This window comes from Anas acuta, chromosome 3 (genome assembly GCF_963932015.1).
Source record: "Anas acuta chromosome 3, bAnaAcu1.1, whole genome shotgun sequence".
Classification (NCBI taxonomy): Eukaryota; Metazoa; Chordata; class Aves; order Anseriformes; family Anatidae; genus Anas; species Anas acuta.
This window is the reverse complement of record NC_088981.1, coordinates 32,409,702-32,429,256: the sequence shown is the minus strand read 5'-3', so window position 1 is coordinate 32,429,256 and position 19,555 is coordinate 32,409,702. Positions and strand designations below refer to the sequence as shown.

The 19,555-nt window shown below is 36.7% G+C and overlaps 1 protein-coding gene across 8 annotated transcripts in view; it reads right to left on the bottom strand.

Annotated features, from left to right (window-relative positions):
- LTBP1 (latent transforming growth factor beta binding protein 1) overlaps window positions 1-19,555 on the bottom strand; it is a 203,784-nt gene that overhangs the window by 60,821 nt on the left and 123,408 nt on the right. For 2 of the 8 annotated variants that reach the window (XM_068676472.1, XM_068676469.1), the window contains exons 11-18: window positions 17,308-17,475; window positions 14,473-14,706; window positions 12,484-12,506; window positions 11,383-11,482; window positions 10,647-10,745; window positions 3,708-3,833; window positions 2,454-2,579; window positions 1,599-1,721 (exon numbers count right to left, since the gene is read on the bottom strand). In XM_068676472.1, coding sequence (XP_068532573.1) covers window positions 1,599-1,721; window positions 2,454-2,579; window positions 3,708-3,833; window positions 10,647-10,745; window positions 11,383-11,482; window positions 12,484-12,506; window positions 14,473-14,706; window positions 17,308-17,475 — 999 coding nt within the window. The remainder of the gene's footprint in view (window positions 1-1,598; window positions 1,722-2,453; window positions 2,580-3,707; window positions 3,834-10,646; window positions 10,746-11,382; window positions 11,483-12,483; window positions 12,507-14,472; window positions 14,707-17,307; window positions 17,476-19,555) is intronic. The other 6 variants (XM_068676470.1, XM_068676476.1, XM_068676473.1 and 3 more) reach the window with 5 other exon arrangements.

The following is a 19,555-nucleotide window of genomic DNA, read 5'->3' as shown; positions in this document are numbered from 1 at the left end:
ATGGATTTAGTGTAGGAGGGTTTTTCCCCAAAGCAACCTTAAATAACTTTCAGCAGAAAATGTGATTATAGAGATTACATATTTTTAAGCTAAATAATAGAGGACTACTCCACACTATTTAAAATACAAGCTAATAAGAAATTTGATGCACTGTGATATTATGATTTTTAGAGTCCAATACATTCCTGACTGACAGAGAAAATTTGCAAAAGCAGTTGTAAGAGTAGAGTGTGTAAAGCATTTGCTAAACAGAAAAAAAAAAAGTCTGAGTAGAAAGAGGAATGTCTTAGCAATGCTCAGAGCAACAAATACATCCACAGCAGGTTTAGATTGATCATTTGTTAGGCAACCTAACATGTTAGCAATTTTATTCTGTCATAAGTACCTTAGAAAAATGCATGTAATGTACAAAACTATGTTTAAAAATAAATAGCTACCTGTGGTTTTTTTGTTCACAATTCCTTTTGAAAATGAAAAAAGAACAACAAAATAGGCAAAAATGTCACACTGGAAAATAACGTGTAGTTTTAAAGGTAAGACATCATAGGATCTCCTGCAACATGAAATATCTGCTAGGTATATATTTCCAAACAAGATAAAGAAAGAGGAAAGAGGAAAAGAGAAAAGTTCATTTTATCATTTGCTGCTTGTTCTTTTTATTTAAGTATTTATTTATTTATTATTTTTATTAGGAAAAACAATGGATCCTTTTGGAAACAAAAGACTTTGTAACGTGGACAGGTAAGGAGGGAATAGTAATAAAGTTAACAGATTCCACATCAAGAGCTGCTAAAATAGCTGTCCTGAGATGAAACGGTATGAGCTACTTCAGGTTCTGTCCTCAGCAGGGGAATTCCTTTGCAGCATCTTAAAGCTAAATAATAGGAATTGAATTACAGCTGCAGAAATAAAATAACTGAAAAGGTTGGAGAGTACTCAAAAGGTTTCTTGTTTAAGATTGCTCCCTCTGAGAATTCTCCCTTTGCAGCTCAAGCCTCTGTGCAGAGCCTCCCTTGAACAGCAGGCAATGTTAATCTTTCCAAACAGTGGTAACATTTGGCACTTTTTGTGATATGAATAAATTTTAACTTCACTTTGTTGTCCCAGACACACTGCAGATAAAACAACCAATATCCTTCTGAACATTCCGTCATTTTTAGCTGCTGTACGTGGGGAAGTTAAATGACCTGAAGGCAAATTAAGTGAAGAAACGTGATAGAAATCCAACAGTAAGATTAAGATAGAGAAATTACCAATGGAAATAGGCAGAGTGGAATGGGGAAAGGAACTCTGAACACAATATAAAACTACTGTGCCAAGAGATTCCATCTGAAACAAAATAGCAAATGGAGATAGAAATTACTTAAAAGAAATGTATCAAGTAGAAAAATAATAAGCATGCAAATCCATTATGGCATAGTTTTAATATTTCTAATGCCCAGCTTTCTTTAAAAACAAACAGGTGTAAAGTTTACTGCTCAGATCAGAAACAGCAGTCCATAAGAAAACAGTGATCATGAAGAAATGGCTCCTCCTATTGCAGTTGCTTGGTTTGGCAACTGTTACTGTGTTACTACCGGTGAAGAGTCCAAACTTACCTTCACATTCCCCTCTCCTGTTCATTTGGTAGCCACTGTCACAATATTCACACCTATACGAGCCAACAGTATTTATACAGAAGCCTTCCCCACAAGTATGAGGTCTTGAACATTCATCAAAATCTGCAGAGATGAAAAAGAGAAGTTAAGAGAAACTGTTCCACCACAAAATTACCAAATGCATCTCCCCTACAGTTTTCTTTAATTGAACAAATAAAAAAGCTCAAATTTTCAAGCTGTTTGTAAGCCACAGCCTTAAAGCACTTCTTATTGAGCAGTTTCATCTTTACTTCATTCCATGTGATTGGAGAATAAAGTCTAGAAACAATCAGGCTGTAGAGAGAGGTACAGTGAGTGCCTCTGTGGTTGCAAGCACATTGCTCGTCACTGAGTGCATGCTGTGCTCAAGGCAGCGCTAACCTAAAGAAGATCACAGCTTCTTCAATCTGTTTCTGTTACTATGTAAAGTCCATGGATGTTTGCAGCTATGCTTAAAAATACGGTTTGTAACAGCAGCTAGAGATTGAAAGTGTTCTGAATATTTGGATTTCCCACCACAGAAAGTATTTTTACTAAATGGTAGTTTTCCTAAACAAATACAATACTAAAAAATTACTGTTTTTCAACAAATGACCGTTTTGAAAAGTAGAAGAAACCACTCACATACTTTCCTCTCCACACTACCTGGTGAGAGACAGTTAAAGCACTTCCAGACATCAGACCAGTACCAATGACATTTCGGAAAAAAGCTGAAAAGGGGACTTTGGGGGGGGAGGGGGGAGGAGGTTGGATAAAAATACGAAAATGAATCAAGAAACCTATTTTTATTTTTTTATAAAGTAGAGCAGTAATTACCAACGCAGTCAGTTCCATCTTCACTGGCCATGAATCCAGCTTGGCAAATACATAGGAAACTTCCTTCTGTATTTTCACAGCGTCCAAGGGAACAGAGATGAGGTGTCTGATTACACTCATTAATATCTATAAAAGAAATAAAAATTTAAGACTGTAGAATAACATATTTAGTTGTGATTCTTTTTGTTCATTCTGTGCCATGCTTTTGAAAGGACTGATCTTGTAATTATTTTAACTATTTGAAAAAGTATATGCACTCCTCACCCTTAAAGCTTCAAAAAAGATGCATTAAATAGTTTTGGTTGGAAAAAAATGCTCTTATTGGCATAGACTATATGAATATTGCATTGGCCTGAAGAATGTGACATGATTACTATTCAAATCACTACCCTGAGTGTAAGCTGAGCACAAGCTGCAAGCACAGTACATTAATACAATTTGTATGAAATAGAAGGCTTTTAAGTTGCTATTTGGCTATGTATATGAATGCAAATTATTATTTTTTTTAATATGGTAGTCGCACCTGATAGTCTGTGCATCAATTTGAAGTTACTGAATTTTAGGTAGTGTGAAAAGTTGATAGTATATAGTCTTGAAATGTGATATAATAAAGTCTTCCTGATCCAAGTTACAGAGGAACCAGCATACTCTGAATCAAGGAAAGGGATTGATAGGCTGCTTCCAGATCTGAAATGGCTTATTCAGAGCCCGTCTGGGCTTTGAGTGGACAAAGACCTCACTTATAGACCTCTTAATGTGCTTCTGGGATGCTTACAGTATTCTCTTTTTTTCCAGCAAGCAGTTGAAAGGAAAGGCCTAACAAAGTGACCGGATTTAGTTCAGCTGCAGAGCTGGTAGCTGGTAAAATTGTTCTCCGAAACAGGCATTACTTCTGTCATTCTTTCTCCAAACAGAAGTGTATTTCTTCCTAGCAGTCTGACAATTTTAGATACCTAATACAAAACCAAGAAGAAATGGTCTGTCTAATCACTTTTTCTCTCATCTCACAAAGGGAATGGCTTTCTTTCAACTTTAATTAAATTTACATTCAGTTCTGAGTGGTGAAAGGCTATACCAGAGACAAGCTGGCAAATTTTATTTGACATACAAAAACGAGCTTCTGTGTAGTTTGGAAACATCCAGTAGAGGAATCAGCTCCTGACGGCTCTGTAGCATATTCCTCCTGATCAGACTCTACATTTCAAACATTTCATAACGTGACTATTTTAAAGTTTTGAAAGCATCCATTCATACCAGAGCATTTTGTCTGCTGATCATTAAGTTTGTATCCCTCGTAGCAGATGCATGTGTATCCCACAGGCAAATTAACGCAGTGTCCTGCTCCACAGATATCAGGATTAACTGTGCACTCGTTGATTTCTAAGCAGACAAAACACAAAGTTTAACATTAAACTCTCCCACACAGTTGTTTATGTGCACAATATTCTGTAATCCAAGTAAAAATTGGGCCTGAAAGCAACTGTAAGTTTGTAAATCCTGTGTTTCTGTAATAGATAATTTATCTGGAAGATCCAGAAACCATCTAGGCTTTTCCTAGTGACATATTTTAGTGTCCCATTCAAAATCTATAAATGAGTACATAAAAAAAATAAAGTTAAATAAAAGCAATCTAAAATAAAAAATATATACAATTTAATCTTTGCAGCAAAGGTTATGAAAATAACTGTGGTAGGTTTCTGATTATTTTTACAGAATGCACATCAGCTACAGCTTGAATATATTTTGTATGATAAGGTGATTCAGATAGGGCAGCATTGGATGCTAAGTCCTTAGAGTTGTTTTAGAAATTCTCTAAGTATGTATGTTGCTGCAAAGAATAGTAATAAATATATTTGGTTCCAAATTAAATTAAGGTTACATAGCAGCATGAAATTGTAACTTCTTAAGAAGAAGCTATAATTTGTAGAGAAGAATCATTTATTCAGACTATTTAGAAACAGATTTCATTTAAATTTAACTAATTCTGAAGGTGCAGAATTAAGGCACTCAAAACTACTTCAATTAACTATATTCAGTTTATATTACCCAATTTAGGATCTTATCTAGCAAATCTTAACTCACTTGCATTTACTACACGTCTGTCATGTAGCTGAACATTTGAAACTGTATCTGAACAACAGATTATTTTATTTAATAATTATTATATTACATAATAACCTAATTAATTTCCTTCACAGAACATAGCAATTTGTAGTTCCACCCTTTTTCCTGAGGAAACAAAACCCAGCAGAACATGGAAAGCTACCATTTTTTCTCAACTGATGTTAGTTCACAACAGTGTAGTAACCTCCTCCCCCCATAAGGGAGCAGGGAGCAGACTGTCAGAAGGGGCAAAGTCACAGCAGTGCTGACTTCCAAGTTCTCATTGACCATTACTAATTAGTAAAGCTTTCATATGGGATTGACAAACTAATTAGAGGTAATTGAAGGAGGCAGCTCAATGCTTGCAGAAGGACAGGATAATTTCTCTGTTCTTTCCATAGATTCAGGAGGGTTTAACTGGGGACAGAACTGTACCTCCAACAGCAGAGTGATTCAGACCCTGTATATGTCATGTACAACTCAAACATCCACACTGGCCGTGCCTTCATGAAAGAATCATAGAATCATAGAATCATAGAATATCCTGAGTTGGAAGGGACCCTTAAGGATCATCAAGTCCAACTCTTGACACCGCACAGGTCTACCCAAGTTCAGACCATGTGACTAAGTGCACAGTCCAATCTCTTCTTAAATTCAGTCAGGCTCGGTGCTGTGAATGCCATCTTCTAAGAGATAAATTTTTACTAAAATGTGCAATGTCACTCTGTGAATGCAAATCAAGGAACTACATGGTAGATATTTCTACCATATACAATACTGCATCTTAAAGTACTTACCTGGACATTGCAATTACTTCAAAACCTGTGTTAATTCTGAGACTAGCCAATCTGACACTGCAATGCTCTCACGTATATATAGTACATTGACTTTTTTGTTTTCAAATTTATAGCAAGTGAAATTTTTAGGCCCTTTGGACACAGAACCACAAATTGACAAGTTTCAGCTATGACAGCAGTATTAATTGCATTTCTGTTATTTTTACTTCTTGACACATGGATGTATGTAGAAAAGACAACTTTAATACATCAAAAAAGAAGAAACAAAAATGTTCAAAAGAATGCTTCAAAATAGATCTTACAGTAACTCTGCATCTGCTTTATGTTGATCAACATCCCATGAAGTTTACACCCCTGAAAGACCATAGTCATGTACACTTCTCATACACAGTAGACTGTGTGCACTGTCTACAGACCTCACTTGTGGACGGGAATGTACAAGGGAGTGTTTTTCAAGCTAATGTAGAAAAACATTAAAAACAAAACAAACAAACAAACAAACAAACAAACAAAACCCACACAGTTCTTTTATTATGGAAAGTAAGATAACTTATATAAAGGGAAAACACCTAAAATTCTCATTTATCAATTGCATTTTTAAACTTAAAAACATTCTACCATGCTAAATTCTTAGTTTAAAGCATCTTTCACTACTTTTCCCATTATACCATTCCAGGTATTGACTGTCCAGAAGTAAACCTTTCAAAGCACACTTATCATATACTATATATTTACAACATGTTCTGTGTTAAGGGTGAGATGAATGAATACCTTTGAAATCCTTCTGGAAAGCGTGGATCATGAATTTGTTTCAGAAAGGTTTTATCTATGAATAACCTGATGTGTTTTTCTTTTTTTTTTTTTTTCAATAAGGATATTGGAGGTGTACGTAGCATCTATTAAAATAACCCACAAATATTTTGATTTTGAATAAGAAAAATAGAAACGTAGAGTGAAAAATTATTATGGAACCTATTTGATGAGCCACCTTTTTGTTTCCTAATAAATAGTCATTATTTCATATAAATACTGCATTGTCCAAATATACGTTGTAAATCCATGTGCTAAGTGAAAGGGCAGAATGAAATTTCAACACAGGACTCAAGCTCTACAGCTTTTTTTAGGACTTAAAAGAAAATATAAAATCCAGAAATATTGTGTAGACACAAGAGGCAACAAAGCACAGGATTTTCATAACAAAAATGGAAAGAGTGGCTCAGAAGAAATATAAGACTGAAGTCTTGAAGTAAAACAAGACATCTTCAAAGTAAAACAAGACATCTTCTTTACTTGAAGTAAAACAAGACATCTTCTTTAACATCTTCATCAATGATCTGGATGACGGCATTGAGTGCACCCTCAGTAAGTTTGCAGATGACACCAAGCTAGGTGCGTGTGTCGATCTGCTCGAGGGTAGGAAGGCTCTGCAGGAGGATCTGGATAGGCTGCACCGATGGGCTGAGGTCAACTGTATGAAGTTCAACAAGGCCAAGTGCCGGGTCCTGCACCTGGGGCGCAATAACCCCAAGCAGAACTACAGGCTGGGAGAGGAATGGTTGGAGAGCTGCCAGGCAGAGAAGGACCTGGGAGTGATGGTGGACAGTCGGCTGAATATGAGCCAGCAGTGTGCTCAGGTGGCCAAGAAGGCCAACGGCATCCTGGCTTGTATCAGAAACACTGTGACCAGCAGGGCTAGGGAGGTGATCGTCCCCCTGTACTCGGCTCTGGTGAGGCCGCACCTCGAGTACTGTGTTCAGTTTTGGGCCCCTCGCTACAAGAAGGACATCGAGGTGCTTGAGCGGGTCCAAAGAAGGGCGACGAAGCTGGTGAGGGGCCTGGAGAGCAAGTCCTACGAGGAGCGGCTGAAGGAGCTGGGCTTGTTCAGCCTAGAGAAGAGGAGGCTCAGGGGTGACCTTATTGCTCTGTATAAGTACATTAAAGGAGGCTGTAGCGAGGTGGGGGTTGGCCTGTTCTCCCATGTGCCTGGTGACAGGACGAGGGGGAATGGGCTAAAGTTACGCCAGGGGAGTTTTAGGTTAGATGTTAGGAAGAATTTCTTTACTGAAAGGGTTGTGAGGCATTGGAACGGGCTGCCCAGGGAGGTGGTGGAGTCACCATCCCTGGAAGTCTTCAAAAGACGTTTAGATGTAGAGCTTAGGGATATGGTTTAGTGGGGACTGTTAGTTTTAGGTCAGAGGTTGGACTCGATGATCTTGAGGTCTCTTCCAACCTAGACAATTCTGTGATTCTGTGATTCTGTAAAAGAGTACAGAACTCATTTAAATGAAAATGTAAAACAGATTTGTGAAAGGCACCAAGGAAAGCACACAATCATGGGCTCAGCCTTCTAGGTAATGTTTGCCAAGGGCAGTCAGAAAAGCAACTCTTGTAACTCATCTCAAATCTAATCTACTTACACTGTATGAAGATTTATTCTCTGCAAACAGGAGACCTTCATTTCTTAAGAGACAGAATTAGGGCTGAAAATAGCCAGTTATTCACTTGGAAGCCTTCAAAAAAGACTGGAGTGCTTTAAAACACAACAGCACAGGGCATTCTCCTGAAGAACTAAGTTCTAGGTTTATTCCCTGCTAATCTCAGAGATAAAAGGTGCAGTCTCAGGCATTGCACTGATCTCAAAGAGCTAAAGCAGAAAATTCAGGATGAATTTTCTCTCCCACAAAATATGAAATATCTACTGACATGGCAGGAGTCAAATTCCTCAAGCAAATCAGATGCCTTGCAGAGATTTGTCAGTTTCCCATAAACAAAACAAGTTCTAGGACTTGTATGTTCAGCACACCATTTGGAACATACTGCTTGCCTTTGAGAGGGTACGCAGAAGGGGACGTGGAAGTACTTCACAAGGCAGTCTAGATAACAAAATGTCTAGAGGGTAAACACGTATGTTGATGTCATGGTAGCTGGGAACAACACTGATATACAATCACAGGGATAACTACAGATTGTATCAGATCCTACAGGAAGAAAAGCTTCAGAATTCTCCACAAGCCTTAGTGGGCTAAGCCAACTGTCAGACAACTGGAATCAGTTACTCCCAATGCAAGTATATTACAAGGGGAGGAACAGTCAAAGCTCCTAGTACTCAGATAAAACACTATGTACAGAGACACAAAGATAAAACAGGAATGCAGAGACAGCGGAGCACGCTGAACTAGATCAGCATGCTCTCACATGATTATGAAGTTCAAACGACCTATATATTAAAATATCTGCACGAGGGCTAAAATGGGCTCAAATGCCAGAGCATGAAATTTCACAGGTCTGGAGCAAACAGAGATATGAAGACCAGTACTGCAATATATCTGACTGAAATGGAACAATTTTTCCACATGTGCTCCAGAATTAGCACTGTGAAAGGTACTGATATAAAAACATAGAACCATCTTTAATTTACAGGACAAAAATAGCAGCAGAAAAAATTATGCACAGACAAAGACAACGGAGGCCATGATTATGGCAGTACAAATTTTCCTACGCACTTGCTGTTTCAAAGTTAATGCCTTTCAACTTTATGCCACAGATCACTCAGTTGAGCATCATGAGAAAAGAAACTTAAAATATACAGAGATTACTGAACTACAAAACTACGACATAATTCTTTGAATAGTCCACAGTCTCTCATACTGGCAAGCACTCTCTGGCATAAAAAATGGATGAGAAAAATCCTACAGTTATATAAGCTGTAAATGAATCGTGGAGAAATCATCTCCCATCCGTGTATGTCACACATGAAATTCTAGGAATTTCCACAGAAGATCTTAAGTGGATTGCTTTAAAAAAAAAAAAAAAAAAAGTTTTTTCCTGACTTATCGTAATTGCAATTTTAAAATGCAGTGAACCTCTGAAGGACAGCATTAGCTGCACAGACAAGACAAAAGATTTCAAAAGGAAGGCCCTCATTCACACAGCTTTCATGTGTGGAAAAAATGAGTACAGAGAGAAAGAAAAAGCTGGAATTTTGAAGGAACAGTCAGTCTGCTTGCTTCTGCTTCAATTCCAGCAGAATCACATCAGAAATAATACTCTTCAGTTTCAAAGAGAAAGGATCTTTGTAATTCACTTTACTTGTGAAAGTTTCTGCTCCAGATATCCAAAATGGTTTGTGATGCTTTCTAACAGCTGCTTTCTGTGTCAAGGGACAAAACGGGGATAATAACATGACTTTTAGTTCACCTATAATCCTGCTTTGCCACTGCCAAAAATGACTTCTACCACAGTTTTCTAGAAGGGAGACAGACTGTGGGTGAAACTCATCATCCATCATCCCATCTGGAGTCTGGCATAATCTCTCCGTCTTGCTGTTGCTGTCTTGACTTGGAATTTATTTAGTCCACAACCCTTGATTTAGTAGCTCAGAATACAGTAGGATATTGCTTTTCAGCGTTTCTTTCACCCAGATCACTCAACACCTCCACTGATAACTAATGTTTGTTATATTCTCTACCTGCAGAGGCCTCTTTGTGGTCATGAAGGAAAAAAAAAAAAAAGTATAATCTTCCTCTATCCCATTTCCCTGTCTTTTACATTTTTACCGCTGCTCCCTTGGACAACATAACAGTCAACTTTGCTACTTCATCCACTTTTATTTAGCTGCTGCTGACTGCTTTTCTGACAGCACAGCTTGCATCAGGGTGTTCCTTTTGTCTTGTCACTATTTGAAACACTTCCCTTCAACAGCATTCCTAGTCTGTATTCCAGCAGAGACTAAATCGATGAGACTGAACTGTACCTGTTCTGCTTGACAGCATTCACTTCACTGACTGTTCAGTCTTAACTTACTGCTATTTTCTGAATTGTGGTAGCGCCTAGAAGCTCCAGTTATAAAACAGAGGCCCTCTGAATTAGGCATTTTGAATGCACCAAAACAGTGTTGTGCATCTTTTGAAACCACTGAAAATACTATGCATATTTGTCTTTGCAATTCACATAACAAAACTGCATATTTGTCTTTGCAATTCACAACTATTGGACTTCAATTCCAAATCAGGTAATCTGAGGTAGGATGACTCATTTTTGATTCTACCATTTATTTGTGGGCACAAAAATGGCAGGTACATCCTGGGAACGTCCAGTCCTGGCTCCGGTAAGAGTACACTCATTCCTGCGTTGTTCTGTACTCTTTTTCTACCTTTCCACAGAGTACTCCTTTCTGTCCACAGCAATACTCTCTTGGCTACTCTAATTCTGAAGTAATGTGGAACAAGTTACAGTGTCAGGAATTCACAGTCATTTTTTAACTTATTTTAGTACTAAAAAGGAAGTACAATACCTGTAACTTGAGTAGGTGCAATTACTTGACTTGCACTCGAAGTAGAGACTTCAGGAGCAACTTCAACAGGCAGAGGAGGAGATGTTTTCTCAATCACTACTGTGTGACATGGAATGGAAATCAATTGCATCCAAAAAAAAAACAAGAAAAAAACAAGGCAACAACAAACAACAACAAACAACAACAACACAACAAAACCAAACAGCTCAGAGCATCCACACATGAAACTGATCTAGCCAGACTCAATGGAGCTTTTCACTAGTTTATTCTGCTTAGATCTGGAGTAGAAAAAAAAAAAAAAAAAAGCAGTATAATTGGATTTTCCATCATTTTACCACTTCTGAAAAAAATGAGATGCTAAAGAAAGCAAGAACAATAGTAACATCTCTGCATCTAAAGCTATGCATAAATCTACAAGAAGACACCTACGTAAAGTTTCCTCTTGAACGGGTTATAAAGGCTTCAACTCTGCTGACATTAAAATTCTTATGTACATACTCCAGGATATCACTTTTGTCTATAATGTATCTTTGCTTTACATGACTTACATGTCACCCAACCAATGGCAACCTCTCAATTCCTCCCACTTCAGATTTCTTTTTTTTTTTCTGCTCATGGAAAAATTGCTCATTAAACTGCAGTCATTTTTTTCATTAATCTGTTACCATTGCTATCTTTCCACTCTTTGAAGAGTTGCAAACACTTTCTGTGTGTCAGAACAGACAGAACAAGTTACCTGGAAACTGTGGATGCAGGTTAATTGTTGAAATTCCAGGAGAGAGCTGGGGCTGTCCAGGCTCTAGGATTTGCTTTTCTTGATCGAGTGAAACTAATTCCTAGAAGAATAATTAGAAATTTACATTCTGAAAGCATTGTTTTAATTTGGCTATCATAACAACCCACAAACTCTTGGCTTGAGAAACTGCTAATGTTCTCCCATGAGTGGTTTCATATAGGAGATCATTAATCATCAGCAATTTAAGCATGAAAGAACACAGAATACTATTTTTAAACAATGTCATACAATTCAACATTGATTTTATTTGAAGGAGCCATTTCATGGAGCTTCTTGGCTTTGTCACTCTATAGCTCTCCCATTGTCTGGTCTTTTAATTGCTTAGAAACAGTATTTAGCTGCAGTACAGGCTCACACAAGTATATAGTCACATGTCTGTAAGTCTTTGAACACTGTGAAAAGTTCTCTCTTAGCTATTGCACTGAATACCTTATTTTCATAAGCGTTAGATGCTTGTCAGACTTCAGGAAAATTAAATGAAGCACAGCTGCAGTTACTCCCAATAAATCCTGTTATCTTGAGTGGAGATGATCAAAAACCTCCAGAATGGAGGAATTAAAACAGATAAGCACCTGCTCTTCTGCACTGAATATACACCAAAATATTTTTTGGTGAATATACACCAAAAAACTACTGAAACCAAATAAGGCATTAATATGAGTCTCTTAAGCAGGTGTTGCAAATAGTCTTTAAAGCTTCATACTGTTTCACTCCAACTCATTTTCTCTAGCTGTCAGTACCAGTGGCTCTCCCTTCATACTGTCTGCAATTTCAAATATCCTCCTTAAAATAAAGGCTCCAGAATTGAATAGAACAATACAGCACTAGATCCTTTACCAATACCAAAGGGAGATTAATTTCTATCTGCCTGTTTTTGTATATAATAACAACATGAACTCTTTTTGCCTCAGGATTTGCACTGTAAGTCCACAGTGAGTTGTTTGTTCCTCATGAACTCTAAACCCTTTCCAGAGTTACCATAGCACATCTTGTACACATGACCTGCAGTCTAATTCCTTGATATATCACATTATGTTTTACCTGATCAGGGGCTGCAGTTGCCACTAAAACCAGAAAGAAAAAAGAAAATTAATCAGTCTTCACATAACACTTATTTACACATTCAATTTAAAACTACTATCACATCGGAAAGTGGTTGTTGCCATCAAAGAAAGCTTTCAGATTCTGACCTTATCCCAAAATCATGTAAACTCAAAGTAGTGTTCCTGACAAAAATGTAAAAGCTAACCTGAAACCATACTAAGATTCCATGCACCAACCAATGCTTATCATTATTTACTTTAATAGTCACCTTTCTTACAGGTTTCTAATCTTCTTCCTTTGAAACAATTCAAGAAACTCATTGGTTAAGAACTTACTAACTGATTAAACTCCTAAAATTCCTTCCACAGAATATCATCACCCGCATTTATGTTAAAGGTAAATTAATATCCTAATGGTATATAATTAACCTTTTTATTATATATTTATTGTTAAAAAAGGCTTAAGATTTGCATTTTATTTATGCAAGAAAAAGTATTTTTGTTTTGTTTTTCCCACAAAAATTATTATTATTTTTCCCCCAGGAAGGAGGGGTAGAAATTTCATACAGGCTTTCATTTTCCACCACAGTTTGCATTTCTTAATTTGTCTTTTACAGATGGAAATCTATATATTCCTGTAAAATCTTGTAGGAATGTCTTTCTCTTCAAAATCAACATTTTCCACAGAAGAGAAATTGAAAAAAAAAAACCTCTCTTCTAACCTTCTCACTTCAGTTTCTTTAGTATTAGCAGGTGGGCTGATTAGATCTAATAAAATTTTTAAAATTCAAAATTCTACCATATCCAAAAATGGAATATAAAATTCAAACATTTATGAGTGTCATTACTGACTTAGAGCAAGCATTTGTAAAGGTAGTTGTTTGTTTTTTTTAAACTAAAAGTTTTTTTCTTCAGTTTCCCTGTGTTCTAAGATTTACCAGAACGTGGCAACCCTTCTAATTACTCAACTGATATTTTAGTAAATGACACACCACTTTGTAACACAGAAAAACCCAAAGGTTTATGTGGGATAATATAAACCTGCATTGACTACAGGTATATTTGAATGGGTTATTTTCTCACATGATTCAGTTTAGCTCTATTTTTCTTTTGAAAGCAAAACTAGAGAATTAATTTTAACAAGAAAGTAACCCACATCGCACAGAATTCTGCAAAGTCAACTGACTGAAACTCTTTCTAATAACAGCCAGACATATGTATTATAGGCACTACTGGGAAACAGCTTGCTATGCATTCATTATCATCACAAGGTTCTTCAGGAACATACACAACATATATCTGCTTGCCTACAGTTAGATCATGCCAAGTTTGCTGGCAATGCATTTACAATAGTCCTACTTTCAGCTTGTCTTTGTTTCTGCATTTGATTTAAATTCAGGACAACTGTAGCTGCTAGAAGTTCTTTGAAGGGGTTGTAGAAAACCACACAAAGCCTTGGAGAAATACTGTAGAGGAATCAACCGATTATTAAACAGCCCAGCATAGGGGGGCTGATCTGGCATGGTCCAGCTGAGGGAGTGCACGGCTGCAGGGATGAACACCAGACCACAAGCTAGTGAAGGACACCCACATCAGGTGGTGCTAATCTACAGGAGTGTGTAGAAGGAAGATGCTGATAACCCCTTCATCCCTGCCACCCCACATACTAGTAAATCAAAGCCAGAGTTGGACCCTTTCTTGTATTTCAGAAACACCTTCATAAAAGTATTTACTATTTCTTATCATAAAAATTAATCAGGCTAAAGCATTTTCTCTCTCTCCATGGTGTTCTCTGCGTCTGCTAGGAGCTATACATGTATGTAAAACTTCAGAAATACAGCATGTAACACAATACGCTCTGTGATATGGACTGCTCTTCTGTGGGAAGTGACTCCTCTTTGTGTTGCACACAGCTACTGTGCAAAGAAACATACCATCGAAGACACATGCACAGAAATATAGAAAGACTAAATTTTCCCACTCTCACCTTCTTGCACAGCCATCTCAGGCTCACTTTTCTGTGAGAAGGTCAGTGCCTCCACTGGCTCTTCCTTTGCTGGGAGAGGTGGAGGAGAAGTACCTTTAGCAACAGGTTGAGTAATCGGGGTCTTGCCAATGACAGGTGGCTGTACTCTAACTGCAGGGTGATGATATAGCTTGTTTCTGTGAGGGCCAGAAACCGTATAACCCATTCCACCAGGGCAGATTTCCTTAAAAGCAGCTAGATTTGGGATGGGAAAATATTCCTTTTAGGAGTCTAAAAGTGCAATATGTTGACATAGTGGAAAATATAATGAAAACCACTAATAAATTTCATCTGCTATTGTATACACATTTTTATAAAAGATATTTAGACAAACTATGCATCGCATACTATATGACTGAACATTCTCTCAAAAGCACGTTCTGCCTGAAGGTTTCCCTGAAGTTTAACATCTTTGTTCAGTTACGTTTACTCTATATGATCTATCAAGATCAATTCTTTTTTTATTAATCCTCTTCACACAGTATATCCTTGCTGAGTACAAATTTAAATATGCAAATTGTCATCATCATTTACATTGTGTAAGGAATGAAATTTACTATTTCTATCATTTCCTTTTTGTAGAAACCAAAGAAGAAAGTCTCACAACCCCTGCACTAGAGGAGCAGAACAATATCAATCAGAAACAACATTCATTCACAGGACCCCATTTGACTACACTGGAGGTCTCATACCAGCCCTGATGTAAATTCTACTGAACAGAGTCCTTCCAAAGACCTTAATGAGCTGGATAAAAGCAAGATGGGGTTCATAAAAAAACAAATCAACACTGGAAGAGAAAGGAAATAATTTCATTTGTAATGGAAATAATCTCATTTAGAAGGCTGCTACATTAAAAGGTAATGAAAGTCAGGCAGCAGCACCTGCTCTGATTTCTGTAGCTGCTCTACATGAGCATCAGTCTTTGCAGTCCTAGTGGAAGACTAGAATGAAAAAGAAACACAGATCAGCCTTTGTTCCCATCAAAGACAATAACTATACTCCTGTCATGGACAGGGGGCCTTCAGAAGTCTTGAGGGGGCAGGGCTTCATTGTCCTCATTGCTCTAGGTAAAGCTATGTCAGGATGAAATACCATAGATCTAGCCTCACAAGTGCCTAATGGGATATCTTATAGCTTCTTAAGAGATGCGTAGAGTGGGACATTGGTAGGTTCACCAAATTCTGCTATGAAAACACATCAATGTTCTAAAATGAATTAGCATCTAAACTAAAACCACAAAATACTAACTACAGATACCCCACAAATGAAGTCATTGAACTATACATTAGAGATTTTCTACTACAGATCCTACACTTCTTGGAGTGTGTTCAGATGGTGCCTTAGCAATAGAGAAGATTAAGGGTGAAATTGATCTACTGGATTCAGATCAACAAAATAGTTTTAGATGGAAAATGCTAATATCAAAACTTGCCACAAAAACACCCGATTGAGGGTAAGAAATCTGGTCCCTTCAGATGCATACCCAGGATGTAGGAAATCTTCACTTGGGTCACATTCTCTCAAATGCAGAATAGATATGTGAGCCTTGTTCTAAGATAGCTCACGGAAGTGTTCTCAACAGCTGCGTATGTATCTCAAATTTCTTAGTCTTTCAGAGCTGATCTACTTCATACTACTTTAAAAGCTATCAGAGAGAGAGATGTTGACTCTTTAATCCAATGACTTAAATTAACATGGGATGCTGCAGTAAATACATTACCCCATTCTGGAATATCCCACTTTCACACATTTTTCATTGAAAACTCTGAAAGATCATTATGAATTTAACCTGTTATAGAAAGGAACATGTTTTTAAATCATGAATTTTGCCATGAAATGGGAAAAGTTTTTCCCACATAGCTCATCAGAATTTTCTACTCCCAGATTTCTCTTAAGTCTTTTCATTAAGAGAAGTCACTAAGACAATCAATTGCACACAATATTCAGTGGATTTTTTTATAACAAGAGAGCAGTCATCTTGGCAAAAAAAAAAAAAAAAAAAAAGAAGATATATTCTCAGCTCCAGAATGTATATATGGAGTTGGGCATAAAGTTTCACACAATATTCTCATAGACATAAAGCATCTGCATTTAAATTGCTAGTCATCTGATGAGAATATGTTCTTGCTGCATTAAAAGGCCATAGAAATATTATTTATCTGAAGGGGAACTCGAATTTTAAAATCCTAATCAGTGAGCTAGCAACCTAGCAGTCACACAGGATATAATGGCTTTAAATATCAATTAAAATACTCAAAAACTTTGGTCACTTCCATTTCTGTGTGCCTAGCTTAAAAAAGTAAGTCATCCCCTACTCTCATCATGCTGCTTATATTAGCTGTGGATTTCCCAAAGCAACTAGTTACTTGAAAATCTGAATTTTTATACAATACTCCACAAAAATGCATAATTTGTATTATGAGTGACATATGCAGCAGCAACTTCAGTAAGAGGGGATTAAAAGTACCTGTGTTAAAACACTGAACAAGCTGGATATCATATGTATTACAATAAGCAATGAACAATTATGCTTTTAAAAAGGATTAATTTGACCATATATTTGGACAAAATATAATACTGATCTAATCACTTTTTTAAATTATGAATCCTTGTGTGCAAAGACAGTATACGTTTTATTATTCTATTATCACATAGTAATCATGACAGTAGAACTGTCATAATTTACTGATGAACACTTCTGGTTTATTTTTAAATCAATTCTTGGATATTTTTTTAAAGCATGTGTAACAAACATGGGATGGGCAAGAGCTTACACTTTTAATGGGCAGTTCTTACCTGTTCCTGGGAGGGGACACTTCTCACAGTGTGGGCCCCAGGCTTTGCCAACACTGCAACAGCAAAGCTGCTTGCTGAGCTGAACAGAAAGAGGATGCATGCATTGTTTTCCTGCACTAACAAACCGGTAGCAGGGTCCTTTCTCTTCAGCAACCATAGGACTATCAGCTGCAATGACAGGAGAAGAGAGGATGTTACGGGTCATTTCCAATACCAGTTAATTTTGTCCTTGCATTAATATTGTCCTCTACAAAAGCTTTATTTCAAACACCCATCTCAAGCCATAATCACACTATAAAATACATTTTGATTTGGCATCAAACACTCCTAGATTCCAAGCCATCCTAGATCAAAATGTATTTTAAAGGAAAAAAGGAAAAAAAAATCCAAACCACCAGTTGCTGCCACAACAAAGTGCCAGAATCAGCTTCCTCACCTGCACACAAATACAACTGCTTATGACTAAGGTAAGTAACTGGCAATATACAGTGTCGACAACCTACAAAGCCTCTGGAAAATTCTGCTATAACTACATATGTATGTACATACACGTCTGCAAAAGGATTAAGTCTCAGACATTATACCTTTTATTAAAGAGACAATTACATATTTATGTTTTTTTTGTTGTTGTCTTGTTTTTTACATTTAGTTTAGTGTGGAAGAGACAAAGGCCATAAACTATGACTAGTATGTGGTAATTAGGAAGATAACATCCATCCAGCTTTCTAATGTATGCATCCACATTCACATACAGTTAACAGTCCTGGGTATCACAGTCTCTTAACCCCCAAAGTACAAAGAATATTTGATTTTCAATATGACGTGCAAAAGGAAAAATTAAAAACAGCTCCTTTTTTCTGGATTAAATTAAGCAGTGCTAAATTCTTCAACTGATGAAAAACTTTCTCAGCGATTGAATGCCATTAACCTCTAGAATAAGATTATTATGTGAAAAAAGGAAGAATTCACCTATGGTTTCAGGTTATACAATTTAATAAATCTAGAGATAGGTAAGAAGCTTAGGAAATGATGTATTTTTTACTTATACTCTTCCAAAAAAAAGCTTAAAGGAAGAAATTCACTTGTTCTCTAGGCCTTCTTTTCTTCTTGCAGAGGTAGTTGATCTCAAACCAAGTAAAAGCTGATTAACAGAGGAAAATATTTGCATTCATGCTGTTCACAACTTTTTCCTTCCCCTAATTCTTTCTGAATTTCTAATCCTTCTTAATCAGGAGAAAAATGCACCAAAGATCATCCTTGGCTGAATGTTGAGTAAATGTAGCAGGAAAAACACACAAGCACATTAATCTGTTAATTGTCAGCATGACTATATAGTACTTCTCTAGCTCCCTGGTGCCCTGAAGGGTGTTTCCTTCATCTTTACAATTCATTTACTTATAGGCTTTCATTTTTCAGTTCTACAAGCAACTAAATAAAGTTTCTTAAATATTTATTCCAAGCTTGATTACACTTCCCCTAAGCCAAGTGCAAGAGATTACAACTTTTGGAGATGAATAAAATATTTTTATTATTATATTTTAGTGTAATAAACAATGGAATAATTTTACAAAAAAATATGAAAGGTATATATTATTATATTATTTTATTATCTAGATATCTAATCTTACTTTAACTATCTGGTAATATTCAGATATTACCTACCTGCCTTTGGAAGGAAAAAGTAATATTTGAAACAGAGTAAAACAGCCGTAAGATCATAGTTTCATGAAAGATGCTGATAGCATAACACAGATATGCATACTTGGAAATGGATGCAAAAAGGATGAAATGCTCAATCTTCCTGATTCCAGAACAGCTGAATTTAGACTATGTGCAAGCACTGAAATTCCAGTGCTGTCTTACCAAGGTCATAATTCTTCCAGGGATATTCAAGAGATTTTGTGCAAAGTATGTAAACTCAAGTGCTACTCTGCTTTTAAGTACATTCTCAGAAATATCTCCACGTCTGGAAAAACAAACATGAGAGAGGGGCAACAAAGGCCACTGGAGAGTTGGTTAAAATCAGAGGGCGAGACTGTAGTGGCCCATGACTTACACATGCATTTTTCTGGTATATGTCTAAACTACACAGCTGCTGAATCGTACACATTGCTTTTTCTTCTTTGTCTTTTTTTTTATGCCCCATGACTTACAGATATGTAAAAACATTGTATTTTTTCATTGTTCTTCTGTCTTACTTTTCCTTCCTAATGTCTGTGCTAACTTCTAGTTAAATCTCATAGCATGC